The 15,802-nt window shown below is 41.8% G+C and overlaps 1 protein-coding gene across 1 annotated transcript; it reads left to right on the top strand.

Moving 5' to 3' along the window:
- The first annotated feature begins 2,729 nt into the window (after nt 1-2,729).
- On the top strand, nt 2,730-12,604 carry LOC140341250 (prolactin-like). Its single transcript, XM_072426816.1, has 5 exons — nt 2,730-3,072; nt 5,782-5,975; nt 8,246-8,353; nt 8,780-8,941; nt 12,419-12,604. Exons 1-5 carry the CDS (start codon nt 2,730-2,732, stop codon nt 12,602-12,604), a joined length of 993 nt encoding a protein of 330 aa, XP_072282917.1.
- The last annotated feature ends 3,198 nt before the right edge of the window (nt 12,605-15,802 follow it).

Below are 15,802 nucleotides of genomic sequence, written 5' to 3'. Positions count from 1 at the left end.
CATAACAATCCAACCGCCACACCATCCTGGGCCCTAGCCGCACTACACCCTCTCAGGGGTCTCCACCTTTTACCACTTAAAGGGGGAATTTCACCACCACCTCGGGTGTCCCCCAACCATAATTAACCCCGACTCATACCTTCCCCGAGACCTCAACCGCCACAGCGCACGGGGGGGAAACCTCACTTCCGTGCGCCCCTCCACACCCGCATTGCACTTTGCACTCCATCCCGTATGCCCCAACACCACAAGTCCGTCCCCACATCATTCAAATGAACCCCGTTCCCCCTCAAAAACTGCCAAGTATCCTCTTCCAACTCCCTGTGTTGCACCACCAAACCTCCATTCTTAGCCACAAACCGGCCCACCTCCTTGTTCACCTTGATCCTGGCCTTATTTATCCTCTCCACAGACCTCCCTCCCCTCCAGACCGCTCTAGCCACTATGTCTGACCAAACCAAGACCGTCCCCGGGAATTCCAATCTCAGCCTCAAAAAATCCAATCTAATATCCCTGACCAAACCTACAAAATAAACAAAGTAAAAGTAACAACAATGATCCCACCCCACCACACAACTCCCAACAGAACAACTACCCCAGTACCACCAACCCCCCCGTTTAAAACACCTTACACAAGATGAGGCCTAACATACAATTGGAACCTCCTAGACTCACACCTCCCTATGCGTCTAATGGCCTCATCCCCCATACCCCACCGCGCTGCCTCCGTAGCTGCCCCGATTCTAAATGAATGTGAAGCAAATGCAAACCCTCCGGGCACGGGTAACCGCATTGCTCCGCCTCTGGTGCCAACACGCGAAACCTGTCCCACTGCAAACGAGACAAAGAGTCGGCGATGACATGGAACACCCCCGGGATGTGTCGTGCAAAAACATAAATATTGTGCTGCATACATCTCAAAACCAAGTGCCTCATCAAGCGCACCGCTGGCACTGAATGCACCGAGAACTTGTTCAACGCTTGCACCACCCCCAAATTATCACAGTGAAACCTGACTTTCTTATTGGCCAACTCCTCCCCCCACAATTCTACAGCCAAAACTATCGGAAATAACTCCAATACCACCAGATCCTTAACCAAACCACACTCCACCTGCTTCACTGGCCATCCTCCCGGACTCCATCTGCCTCCAAAATATGCACCAAAGCCAGTACCCCCTGCCGCATCTGTAAACAACTCCAGATCCACCGCTTCGACCGGCCCTTCCAACCACAACGCCCGACCATTAAACGTTTCCAAAAACCTTTGCCACACCGCCAGATCTGCCCTCACCTCCCTTGACAGGCGGACAAAATGTGACGGTGCCTTCACTCCCGCCGTAGCTGCTGATAGTCGCCAAACTTACCTCCTTCCGTAACTTTTCCTCCACCACCGCCTCCTGCCGCAAAGCCGACTTCAGATTCCTGGATTCACTATGCCCTTCCCCAACTTCACTAGGAATCCAGAAACCTTCAGAGAACCCCGCCTCCAACACCCTAGCAGCTGCCCTGTCCGGATACTTACCTAAAAAGGGGCGCATCCTTTCTACCCTCACCGGCATCACCCCCTTTTCCACTGCCCCGGCCTTGAAACACCTGGAGAGGCCGTGATTGCCTCCACAACCGGAGCACTCATGCCGAAACCTACAGCCACCCCCGAATTTACAACCTCCTTCATTAAAGAGCCAACAAAGCCCCTTCTTTCTACCAGCCGACAGCCCAGGCGCCTGTGGACCGCCGCCCCCCCCAGGAAAAAGCTGCGACCCCCCCCACTCCTTGGACCCAACATCAACTTCATCCACAGCCCAATATCCTTATGATCCCACCTCAGTGAGGGCCGGACCTCTTTCCTTTGCCGAAACTGCTCGTCATACCTCAACCAAGCAATTCCGCCAAACATCCTATGTGCCTCCCTAATTGTATCCAAATAGCAAAAAAAGGGGGCGCATAATTCAGGCTACTTTTCCCCCAGTATGCAGGCCATAATGCTAAACGCCTGCATCCAGTTCATAAACATCCTAGGTATCAGCCGATACCGACGCAATTCACTCTCCTCCTTACGGCCATCCCCCCAACATTCCTTTCTAAATTAAACCTCTCCAAAGGCAAAAGTGTAAAAACGTCCACATACTCACCTTTCACAATCTGCTCCTTGACCTCCTCCTTCAAATGGGCCCCCATCGGGCCTTCAAAGCATACATAAACCTCTCCCTTCGCCGAATCCCCAATCCCACTGTGCTCCCCCATCAAACCCCCCCACTCGCCGCTTGCCCTTTCCCCCCCCCCCCTCCCGCAACCACCCTAGCATCCCCACCCCCACTGATCTCCTCACGACCGCCCAGGCTCTCCCCGCCCTTGCCCCTCCCCCTATCCAACCTCCGGACCATCTCTTTTAAGCCTTCCAGGACCTCCTGCACACCCCCAAAGTCACCCCCCCTGACCTCCCCCCTACTCTCACCTTTATCATGATCTGCCAACCCTGGACCCCTTGCACCTTCTCCCCCAGCAGCCATGTCCATTCCTCCCCCTTTATCCGCCCCCTACTGCTCATTCTCCCCCCTCACATTAGTCAGCCCCAACATGTCACCCCCAAATCCCCCCCTTTCCATACCAACCCCTCCCCCCTGCAGCAATACATTCCCCCCATACCAACAACACCTTTCCCCCCACCGGACCCCCCCCCATGTCCTACCTTGCAGCCCCGCGACCCGGGGACCCGCCGCTCAATCCATGAGACCCTGCGCCGCTCCAAGCGCCCGGCCCACCGCAATCTCCTCCTCCGATGAGGACAGCTCCCCTTCCGATCGGGGAACTTCCGGGTCTTCCTCCACGTCACTTCCAGGAATGCCGAATGACGCGACTCCCCGCGTCACTTCCGGGCGCCGCGTCTTCTCCAGGGATCCATGTGGCCGGCGCCATCTTTTTCACCACGTGGCTTGCGCCTCCCTGGCTTGCGCCAGCACCTCCTCGCGCTTACCGCCCAACGGTCCGGACTCCTCGGCTGCATCCCTGGACAGACCAGCCGCACCCACCTTCCACCGGGGCCCCACACTACGCGAGGCCCCGGCTTCAGGTAAGCCCTGCCTGGCAGAAGTTTGCGCCCTGGGAGAGAGGGGGCTGCGCTCCCTGTCAGCCGCAGCCCCCCTCTTAGGAACCGACCTACTGGGTCCCCCAGAACGGGAACCCAAAGCACGGGATGGGATCCCCGCAGCCAGGACCCCCCCTGCCGCAACCGGGAGCTGTGCCCCCTGTCAGCAACAACTCCCCTCTCACTAGTGACGCCACTCACTCCCCTCGAACCCGGGGGGACAGCAACATGTGAGGCCTCCCCTCCCAAGGTCTCACCTGGATCTGCAAGGGGGCTGCGCTCCCTGGCAGCCGCAGCCCCCCCTCAGAGCTCTGCCGGCAACAGGGAGTTCCTCCCTGAGCAAGGACCAGACCGAGGCAAGCAGCGCCCGGCTGACCTGCCAGGAGGGTCCCTATTTGGGCTCCCAGAATGGCGCTGAGCTATGGCGAATAGTTCCGGGCTCAGGCGCACCGGAGCCCTAACTCTCCGAGGCCGCAGCCCCTCTAACCTATCACCCTGCTGCTCCCTAGGGGCCCCCCAACTGCCTCTGCTACTCTCTCCCGCAGCCAAGCCTCACCTTGTGAAGCTGCCACAGCCCTAAGTTGTTGCATTAATGCGTCAATAGACTCCATAATGCCTACCTGCGTCCAGTCCCTATTTCTTCTCTCAAAAAACTGTCCTGGATTTCCGTTGCACTCTTCTTTTACCCCCTCCTATCTCCTCCTCTTAAACTTTTGACCTGACGCTCTCTCACTCCCCCATTGCTTCCCGGCATAACTCCACCTTAACCCTTTCCCCCCCTTCTTTCCTTGTGCAGTCCGAGCACGCCTGTCATGCATGTCCTCGCACATTTCCCTGCTACGGGCCTCTCTTTCTTCAACCTATGTAACTGCAATGCATGAACCTTTAGCTTGCATATGTCTGTATGAAAATATTGATCCAGCAGTTGCATATTTTTGAACCATTCTGATTTATTACCAATTTGTAGCTGTTACTGTCAACTGTGGCTCTCACTGTTACTGGGCTCATCAGCTGCAATGGACTTAATGTTACTCAAAACAATCCATTGCAAAGTGCAAAGTTAAACTTCAAATTGAGGATGAGAACCACTGCCCTTACCAAACAAAATCCTACAGCTAGCAGAGGCTGTAGAACCTAATTTGTGTCTGGTTCTCTAATGGCCTTACACATGTTATGACAATCATGTGTGCAACTTTTAGAGCCATATCATACTACACAGGGCTCGGTTAAACCAAAAAAACAGAAGCTGACATGAAAACAAAAATGCAATTTTTTGCATGACGTACATTCAATAAATGCTCTTTTTGTTGTTGTCATCTAACTGACAAAGTGCAATTTAAACTAACCATTTAAATACATTCTTTAAACTAAATCTGCAAGTTAGAATATGATTTTCTGCAATTGATTAATGTTTCATATATAATACTACTAAATGAAAAGTCTAATGTTGCCCTTTGCATTTTTACATTTAAAATCCTAATGTATACATAATATGTAAATGAAAAAATGTCAGATAATTAAAATCATTCAGTTGTACAAATCCCCTAGGCTTAGAAGCAAATTAATTAAAACCTATGTAACAAATACAGAATAGCATTAGTTTTAACCAGCTGGTCCTAAATATGAATAGGAAGGAAATATAAAAGTTCTATGTTTCTGATTAGCCCAATGATGTCATCAAATGACCTATGGAGGAGGATGAGCCAGTAGAATGTATATAATACCTCTCTCATAATGGTGGTAATAGACAGATAATCCTAAATCCATATAGAAAGTCAACCCAACCATGGCCGTCCCAAGAAAACCCTCGTTTACAGGTAGGAGCAACATTTTCAGACATTTTTTCCCTTCTCACTATTGTTAAGTTTATGGCAAAAACAGATACAAACACCATTGATTACTGGCAAAATCAACATTCCTATTTCCTTCTGGTCTCCTTCTCACTTAAAGTTAGGGTTTCCATTCAATGGAGGTTTATAAATACTAATCTTGGTCACATCTGCCATGCAGTGTGACCTGGAAAGATTATTAATACCTATATATATGGTCACCCCTTACATTAGTTTTATTTTAAGCAAGGGTTGGTGTCATTGTTTTTTTTTTTTTTTATAGTATAGAAGGCTGCGAATATATAAGGTAACTATGACAGTTCCAGTTTTCAGCATTGATCACTTACTGCTTTATAATGGAGAAGGCATCAGAATAGATGATGACACCTGGGAACACCCAGTTGTTTAGGAATATGATTTCAAAGTTAGAAAGTTTATAGCTAGGAACTATAACAAGGAGATTTTACTCAGGGTGTTTTCAAAAGATATGAGATGGGTGTCTAAGCCTAACAGTATCCTTCTTTAACTGAATTATCATCTTTTAATGTGCTGATTATTCTGATTAGAGGTAATATATTATACAGTATTTTATGTTAACTTTGCAGCTTTTATTGGGGCAGCATGGTGACTCAGTGGTTAGCACTCTGGTCTTAGCAGCACTAGGTCTCGGGATTGAATCCCAGCCAGGATAATATCAGCATGGAGTTTGCAGGTTATCCCTGAACCTTCCCTCTACCTCCCTCAATATAACATTTACTATATAACAAAGTAAAACTGAAATAAAAACAAAGCTAACAAACAGTACAATTTATAATGCAGTATGCTGTTCTGTATCTATGAATCTAATATTGATAAATATGGTTTCTTTTTGCTTTAGGAAAGTTGTTATTTGCCATTCTAGTCTCTAATTTGGTTTTGGTTAGAAAGATGGTCTTGCCGAACCCAATCTGCACCCCAGGAAGTCTGCAGTGCCAAGTTCTACTCAGTGATCTTTTTGACAGGGCAATCAGACTCTCACATTATATACATTCACTCTCCACTGAAATATTTGAGGACTTTGTAAGTATTTTGAATATTTAAAGTTTGGTTATGCAGTTTTTTTAAAATGAGGGTACTAAAAGCTTTTTGATATGGACCTAGCATTAGATATATTTTAGTAATGTTTAAATGTAATAAATAGAGATATTTATTAGCTCTCACAGGGATCACAATACTCATTTTATATTAGCTGTATCTGTTTCCTAATTGGATTGAAGGTGCCCATCCTTGTTCAGGCATTACCCAGAGTCAGCATTTACTTCTTGGACTGAAATTCTGGCTCAGAGTTGACTCAAACCCATATGTGTTTTGTGCTTTTGAAATGTAATATGCATGAATTAATGAGATTTCCATGGAGAACGTTTTTGAGTGTTGTAGATATTATTGCCTGCAACGTTTAAAAAAATAAAACGCGGGGATAACGCTGGAAAACACCCAAAAACGCGTGTGAATGCTTTCATTGATTTTATTTGGGGGTTTTCCCGCCTTTTACTGCGTTTATAAGAAAGGTAACACGTTAAAAACGTGTTAAAAACGCGGGAAAGGGCGGTATAGAGGTTTTCCAGCATTTTGAAGGGAAGTTTTAAAACGCTAATAAAAGTGCATAAAAGCGCAATTAAAATTTTATATAGTGGTTTTGTATCAATAATAATAATAATAATATTAATAAAAAAAGCAGAAGGAACATTATTAGATGTGAAAAAAAGAATTTCTTTTACAAGCTAGGGTCATAGCCAGAAACAAAACTAAATGATTTTACCCTAAATTCTGCTAAGTTTTACCAATATTGTAAATATTTTTCAAATTAGATTTATTTAAAAAAATGTAAAAATTTAATTTTAAGCACATGAAAAAGACAATTTTGGGTAAAAGTTGGGTAATGCTGGTGTAAAATATTTTTAAAAAATCCCTTAAAGTTTTTTCATTCCCAGATTAGGAGCACTCTCAAGAAATTAGGGTAGATATGACAATTGTGGAGTCCTTGGAAAAAAAAAAATTCCACATAAAGTTACCATGTCAGGGGAGGTAATGCTGACCTCCTTTCTATATTTATGTTGCTTGGTTTTACAAAAGTTCTCTGGTTTCAATGCCAGACTCATAACAAGGATGCAGAATGAGAAAGTTTGGGAAAAGTTAGAAGTCCTACCATTTTTAGATGAAGTCTGCAATGGCAGCCACTGTGTTGCTGTCCTGATGCAGTTTCTTTAAATCACCCATGCAAGCAAACAGAGATTCTGTTGGTCTTAATTCTCCATATCTGTACTAACATGTCACAGCTATTAAAGCAGTGTTTTACAAACAATACCACAGTCTTTACAATGTTCATCTATTGCCTGTACTATAAAACGTTCAAAAAAGTGTGTATGTGCTTGTATCCTTATTGTTGCTATAAAGTTACTAGCTCAGAGCATTACTTTTGCATCCAGTAGGGACTGATTCCTGAAAACTCATTGACCCTGATTTATGAAAGCTCTCCAAAGCTGGAGAGAATACACTTTCACCAGTGAAGCTGGGTGATCCAGCAAACCTGGAATGGATCTGGTCCAGGATTCAAAACATTTGCTAGCAAATACCAAATGATTTTTAAAAATCCATTCTATGTTTTCTGGATGACCCAGTTCACTTCTGAAAGTGTATTCTCTCCAGTCTTGGAGAGCTTTTAAAAATCAGGGCCACTGTATTTATCTCCATCTCTCTACTAACATATCTGCAGCTTCTGAGAATTTTCCATAACTGTAAAATAATTTTAATGTTGCAGCATAGAGGCTACTGTAACTATATAAATTCAGAATTCCCTCAGAAATCTTTTTTCCTACGTGAGTAACCAGCTTTCTTTTTGTCTTGGAATTTTGCAATGGGTTACAGGTTACAAGCATCTTGTGGACAAGTTTAATTTTTGGGCTACACAGTTTCTAAGGTTTATCCACACTGATAGGGATGCACATACTGCAGGTTTTCTGAATCTAATTCTAGATTTTCTAATAAGATATGAGAATTTGCTCATTTTTCAATTGTCTCTCTTATTGGTACTCCATGAGTTACTCTTTTGGCTCTCGGCTGTATGTGTTCTCAAAAGGGAGCTGAACTGAACTAAATCTGATTTCTTTAATTAGTAGATGTAAAGAATGGCAGTAAATGTGCTGTCAGGTGGCTACTGGCTAAGCCTGTATTCATTGAAATATTTTTATTCTTGACCTGAATTGTATTGTTATTCTGAATCCATTACCATATTTAAACTAAGCGTCCTGCAATTTACATTGGCTAAAATATATGTTCATTATTTATTTCAGGACCAACAATATTCTCAGGGGCGTCAGTTACTAGGTAGTGTTTTGAGCAGCTGTCACACTTCCTCCCTTAATACCCCTGAAGACAAGGAACAGACATTACAGTTACAAGTAAGTTGCCATCATTTGTACCTGTTACACTATGTCATTTTATCTGGCCTTTCTGATACAACTTTTGAGTGCCAGTTGACCCGTACCTGCATTGTATTCAAAATTAGACATAGCTCAGTAGACAGTTGTTAGAAAAAGGCTTTCTATATTTCCATACATGCCTTGGTCAAGCTTTTAGCTGTCTGCTCAACACATTTCTTTACTTTGGCAATATGCCAGTTGGCATGGGAGTGGAAAATAGCATCAATATCACTAGCAATGAATGCTCTTCTGACTGTAGGGCCATGTGGATTCAGCTATAGAGGGGCTTGTCTAGCCAAAGGCAAAAATAGCCACAAAATAATGCTCACTGGGCACATAAGTAATTATTATTTTCAAAGTATCTGTATTATTATTTATTCAAAACCTTGTTTTTTTTTAACACAGCACAATGAATTGCTAAGTCTTGTACATAAATTACTACGATCATGGAACCAACCATTACAGCACTTGGCTATGGAGGCTCCGGACCACATGGCCAGAAAGTTGAAAGAAGCTGAGGAACATACAAAAGTGCTGCAAGGGGGAATTGAAAGAATCTCTGGAAGGGTATGTAGCTTACTACAACAATAATGAGAATGGCATAAACAGTAGGCAGAAATACATTAAAAAGCAGGGCATCTGAGGACCCGTTTTATGAATGTTCTCATTCCTAAAGACAAATCTGGCAATCTTTCAATGTGAATGCAATGACATGTCAAATTCATACCCATACACTGCAGTAGTGTAACTACATTACCTACTGGTCTATGGAATAAGGCAGGGTTGGAAAATCTGAGCACTTTTTTTCATCATGGGGAGTCTGTTTCATAACTTGTATTATTGTCTTTTTTGGAGAAGTTGCATATAAATAGACTCTCAATAGACAAGCTTATATTCTTTACCTTAACTCAACAAATAACAATACAAGGGCAGCTCCCATTTCTAGGATCTGAAATTTATCTTTTAGACAAAATTCTGTAATGCAATGTCTCTTCTGCATAAAAATAGCTATACCTGTTTGATTGTAATTTTTGATATACAGTTACCTGTCATACCATGAGCTGTACATGCTCAGCATTTTCTTTAAAAAAAAGACAGCGATCAGGCAGGTAAATGTGTTTTATTGCAGCCTTTCTGATCACACTTATTTAATTTTGTGGAACTATAGTTTATTGGGCAGCCAATCCAGAAAGGCTTGCGTTTGAATGATTTGTATTCTGTAGCCTTTTTAGCATAAACTCTTTTTAGCAAAGTAAGAAAAAACAAAACAAAACAAAACATATGACCGGTGTTGAAGTGGTATTTGTAAAGTCTAGCAAGTCATTGAAATACATTACTATATACAGTTAGGTCCATACATATTTGGACAGGGACAACTTTTTTCAAATTTTGGTTCTGTACATTCTGTACCACAATTAATTTCAAATGAAACAACTCAGATGTAGTTGAACTGCAGACTTTCAACTTTAATTCAGTGGGTTGAACAAAAAGATTGCATAAAAGTGTGAGGAACTAAAGCCTTTTTGTACACAATCACTTCATTCCAGGGCTCATAAGTAATTGGACAAATTAAAAAGCTGAAAATAAAATGTTCATTTCTAGTACTTGGTTGAAAACCCTTTTCTGGCAATGACAGCCTGTAGTTTTGAATTCATGGACATCACCAGATGCTGGTTTTCCTCCTTTGTAATGCTCTGCCAGGCCTTTACTGCAGCGGCTTTCAGTTGCTGTCTGTTTGTAGGCCTTTCTGTTCGAAGTTTAGTCTTTAACAAGTTAAATGCATGCTCAATTGGGTTCAGATCAGGTGACTGACTTGGCCATTCAAGAATATTCCACTTCTTTGCTTTAATAAACTCCTGGGTTGCTTTGGCTGTATGTTTTGGGTCATTGCCCATATGTATTGTGAAACACCTCCCAATTTGACTGCATTTAGCTGGATTTGAGCAGACAGTATGTCTCTGAACACCTCAGAATTCATTTTGCTGCTTCTGTCCTGTGTCACATCATCAATAAACACTAGTGTACCAGTGCCACTGGCAGCCATGCACGCCCAAGCCATAACACTGCCTCCACCATGTTTTACAGATGATGTGGTATGCTTTGGATCATAAGCTGTTCCACGCCTTCTTCATACTTTTTTCTTGCCATCATTCTAGTAAAGGTTGATCTTGGTTTCATCTGTCCGAAGAATGTTTTTCCAGAACTGTGCTGGCTTTTTTAGATGTTTTTGAGCAAAGTCCAATCTAGCCTTTCTATTCTTGAGGCTTTTGAGTGTCTTGCACCTTGCAGTGCACCCTCTGTATTTACTTTCATGCAGTCTTCTCTTTATGGTAGACTTGGATATCGATACACCTACTTCCTGGAGAGTTGGCTTGGCTCTTGTGAAGGGGTTTCTCTTCATCATGGAAATGATTCTGCGATCATCCACCACTGTTGTCTTAAGTGGAAGTCCAGGTCTTTTGGCGTTGCCGAGTTCACCAATGCTTTCTTTTCATGATGTACCAAACTGTACTTTTTGCCACTTCTAATATTGTAGCAATTTCTTGGATGTTTTTAAAAACGAATGTAAACGTTCTGATTATGTTTATATGCGTTTTTATGCACTTTTATTAGCTTTTAAAGCTTGCCTTTAAAATGCTGCAAAATGCCTATGCCAAGTTTTCCTGTTTTTTTGCATTTCTCCGTGTTTATCACTAGTTTGCATAATAAGTGCTCAAAAACACGGGAACCGCGGGAAAACATCCCATTGAAATCAATAGAAGCATTTACCCATGTTTTTGGTCGTTTTCCAGCTTTATCTCTGCGTTTTAAATACATTTTAAATAAAGCTTATAAACATGCTTTAAGGAAACATCCTGGTGTAGATTAACCCAATGTAATGCATGGGGATTTCAAACAAGGGCTTTAAAAGCCTCAGGTTAAACGCTGGGGAAACGGTCCGTGTAGACTAAGTGTCTGTTCACAGCAAAATCTTCCACATACAAGCACCCCCCCCCCCCAGCTCAAATCAACTGAAGATCTTTAATCTGCTTAATTGATAATGACATAACAAAGGAATTGCCCACACGAGCCCATGAAATAGCCTTTGAGTCAATTGTCCAAACACTTTTGAGCCACTGAAATGAAGTGATTATGTAAAAAAAAAAAAAAAAGCTTTAAATTTCTCACAATTTTATCAATCTTTTTGTTCAACCCACTGAAAAAACCCCTAGCGGCAATCCCGAGTGTGACTTGGGGTGGCTTTTACATGCAAAAAGCGGTAATCCTGAGTCACACTCGGTGTTACTTTAAAAGCCCCCCTTACCTTTGCCCCGCGCTCCAGCTGGCACCACCCCCGGAATTTGCTATTGTTGCTCGCATCTGCAGTGAGATGTGAAGCACAATGCAGAAGTCCTGCATTGTGCTTTGCATCTCTCTGGAGATGCAGAGCAGCAGCTCCATTGTCGGGGTGAGGCGGACGGGACATCTCTACTTGTGACATCTTCCGGGTGATGCGACATCTTCCAGGTGATGCGAGTGGTGATGTATTGGGGGGTGTGGCCGGGCGGGAACTTTAAAAGCAGATTACAATGTAATCTGCTTTTAAATGGTTTTTACAGTACAAAAACACCACACAACATGAAATAAAAATAAAAGTACATTTTTAATTTTATATTTTATTTTAAGATTACATTGTTGTCTATTATTTCATTATTTTTAAAAATTATTATTTAAAATTATGTATTATATAATTTATGATTATAATATAATAAATAAATATAATTATCATACCCGGGAGTTAATTCTAAGGATTACAGGCCCACAATATAAACAAAAATTTCTATGCAAAAAAATGAGGATCACTTTTTGCATCAAAAAACTGACAGAACTAGAACGCAAGGGGGGGTTAAAGCTGAAAGTCTGCTGTTCAACTGCATCTGAATTGTTTTATTTAAAATATTTATGGATCTACCTGTATTATGTAAAGATAAAAAATAAAGAGTAGAAATATAAAGCAATTTAGTATTTTGCAAGGATTGCAAATAACCATTCCTTTAATTGCAGATGCTGACTGATCTAGATGACTTTTACTCACCATGGCTTGGTCCTATAGATGCTGCTGTGCCACAGAGAGAATCATATATGTTTGCCATATACCATTTGCTGCACTGTTTCCGCAGGGACTCCAACAAGATTGACAACTATATGAAAATCCTGCGATGCCGCATGATTCATGCCAACAATTGCTAGAGGAAATACTTTCCCCATTAAATTTTATATGTCTGCTGTCTCAAGTGTCACAGACTCTGTTTACCATTATTCTATAGTACAAGCTCTTAGTAACTTTACTGTGCAATGATCTGCTAAATCTCATATTAATCTACCTGCAGGCTTATTCCACCATAGTATAGCACAAAGGGGCTGCAAGAATGTGCAAAACTCAGTAACCCACCCCAATTAGTTGAAAAGTATATGCATTCAGATTGGTTAATTACCTTTTTCACACTGCTCTTTGCTTTACTGAATAAGGGCAGTTGTTTTAAGTAAAACCGAACCTGTGATTACTCACCTATCTCTGGTCTTCAGCCATCTTAATTGGCTGTGCCGGGATGACATGTCTCCCACACAGGTTGCATGCACAAGCTCAGCAAAATTTGACAGCTGGATGGCAATTTGGCAGGTAAGAGCAGTTATTACTAAAGGGACATCGCTCGTCTCTTTCTGCAATAACCACATGCCTGAATCGCCAATGTTAAAAGTGGGACTTTGCAGTTTAGTGTAAAGCATTTATGTATTATTTTTAAAATCAATAAACTGATATTGATATTGACATATTTTACATAGATGTTATATGTTATAAACTGCAAAGAAACCACAGAGTTCCTACAATCCAAATTATCTCACCTATATTATGGCAGGTGGTTTAAACTAAAGGAGATATACTACCTGTTAATCCATACCTGACTTACTAACTAGCACTTATAGGGATCAACCTTTAAACAGAAAGAGTCTACATGGTGTATGACCGACTACAAACAAGCAGATCCCGTTAACCAATCAGATTAATCCTCTTGGATATAACTCTATCGGAAGTTCAACTACATAAACTACACATCTCTTTGATATTTTGATTGGTGGGATGAACTGGGCTTAAAAAAATGGGAGCTCATGATTTGACCCATAAACACGACTTACATTCAATATTAACCAATACATGTAATCTTCCACTTCGGACCAAGGACCAAAAAATGAATTAATTCTGCCAAATTCACTTCAGACGTAATCATTTTATTGGATTGGTGATTGTACCGGTAGTGGAATAGCCTGTTTGTACTAAAGTTACAATGCAAGATAAAATCACGATGAGCTGAGCGGTTATGGCTGCCATCTTTTTTTGTTGTTCACACAAACAAACCTCATTTTAAGGTTTTATTACTTATCACGGAATGTGGTGCAGACAGTGTAACACTCACACAGCGCATATAACAATAACATGTCACAATGAACCAGTCTGCTATAATTTGCTAATGTACAGATAATAGACTTCTCTATTCAAAAAAAAGTTGATCCATGTTATAGCAAGGCATACCTTCTGTGCCTTTATATGAATAGAGATTGTCTGGGGACAACATATAGATTTTTATTAAAATATATATTTTAGTGAATTTATTTTGTAATGCTTAAAATTAAAAATATTTGTACGTTTCTTAAAAAAGGAGATGTAAAAAAAAAATGTAGTGACATATCTTGTCAAAAAATAAAGCATATAAAATGTTGTGCTTTCCACCTGTTTTATCTTTTTATGGTCTTTACTGGGGAAATAATAAAGTGGAAATAAACCCAGACTATACTTACCTGCCCCATTTCATTCTGGACACTGCTATCTTTTTTCTTCTTCTCTTCATTGTTTCAATCTTAGGCGATTTTGATTGTCTGTATTGGAATCATGTAACTCCTGCGCAGGCTGGGAAAGGGAAAGATCAGGCAGGTAGGGATGCTTATCGCAGAAGGGACATCACCTGATTGCAGATTTTTAAAGTGCCACTTTAGTTTCACTGCAATAACTGTAGCCAAGAAAAGTGTGTTTTGTCCTAAATTGTTTTATCAAGTTTACCTGCGTTATTTTAGTATTTTAAAGTGTAAATATAAACATTGCAAGAAAACACAGTTACAGTAGACCTAGCAATAAATATATTATACAATGATAGACGGGCGGCACGGTGGCTCAGTGGTTAGCACTCTGGCTTTAGCAGTGCTAGGTCACAGGTTCGAATCTCGGCCAGGACACTATCTGCATGGAGTTTCCAGGCTCTCCTGTCTTTGCCTGGGTTTCCCAGGGGTACTCTGGTTTCCTCCCACATCCCAAGAAAACATAGTTAGGTTGCCGTATAAGACGCTCCGGAATATAAGACGCACTCTATGTGCAGGATCGGTGCTATACGATCGTTCGTATATATCGTGCATGAACGTTCGTCGTTCGTTTTCCAACGATAATAATTGGAAGTGTGTACGTAGCTTTAGTTAACTTAACTCTAAGTTAAGTTAAGTGCACTTAGACAGAGCCCACTCCATTTCCTGGCCCGCTTCATTTATTCATTTGATTCAAACTGGAAATAAAAGTTCAATTTTTAAGTTTGTATGATCAGGCAAGGTAATTATTGCAGAAAAGGAACAGGCAGTGTCTTTTCTGCAGTAACGTAATACCTGCCTGATCGCCTGATTTTTGAAATCAAAGCCAAGCTGCGCGTACACAGCATTAGCTTGGATTGCCAGGGAAACCAGACAATCCTGGCTTCCCTTTCATGTGCCAGGATCAATTAACTCCTGTGCGCTTGCTCGAGAGTTACATCACCCTGACACATTCAATCGAAATGGCTGAAGATCATCTGGAATAGGAGAAGGAAGATGGGGTCCTTGGGAGAAATACCAACTCAGGGGACTTTGATGTTTTTATGTTAAAAGGGGAAAAGAAGGAAACCAGGAACATTACCAGAGGAGGAACTTCTTGCCTTGAATCTATATTTTAGCACCATAAATATTATGATGCCAAATTTGCAGGATTTTTGGTTTAGGAAGTGAGGATAATGGGCCTGGATAAGACTGTAAGTAGGTGTATTGCTGTATATTTGCTGCATTTTATTTGGGATCCAAGCCCAGATTGTCCTTGAAGGAATGGGTAGGCCATCCCTTTTTCCAGGCCAGAGATTGGCAATGGCTCTTAAGCACCTAGTTATTGATTACAAAAATTCAAGCAGGTCTTTGAGACAGGGAAGTTGCAGGCTAAGGTCAGGTGGACCAGCTGCAAAAGCAGTGTGCAGCTTGTAAAATTGAAGTAGATCTCCTACAATTAGGTCTAATTTACCATTTTTTTACATTTCTTTGTTTGTGTTGGAGTTTTTTGCAAATAAAAGTGAAAATATAGTCATACAGACAAGTAAACATTTTGAG

This window comes from Pyxicephalus adspersus, chromosome 11 (assembly GCF_032062135.1).
Source record: "Pyxicephalus adspersus chromosome 11, UCB_Pads_2.0, whole genome shotgun sequence".
Lineage (NCBI taxonomy): Eukaryota > Metazoa > Chordata > Amphibia > Anura > Pyxicephalidae > Pyxicephalus > Pyxicephalus adspersus.
This window is presented reverse-complemented; position numbering and strand designations above follow the sequence as displayed.

Bases quoted from the DNA above. Each gene is read 5' to 3' on its own strand.
- LOC140341250 (XM_072426816.1), top strand. From the start codon at position 2,730: ATGAGACCCTGCGCCGCTCCAAGCGCCCGGCCCACCGCAATCTCCTCC. The intron at 3,073-5,781 runs GTAAGCCCTGCC...AAATATGGTTTC, and splicing joins ACGCGAGGCCCCGGCTTCAG to TTTTTGCTTTAGGAAAGTTG. The intron at 5,976-8,245 runs GTAAGTATTTTG...TATTTATTTCAG, and splicing joins CTGAAATATTTGAGGACTTT to GACCAACAATATTCTCAGGG.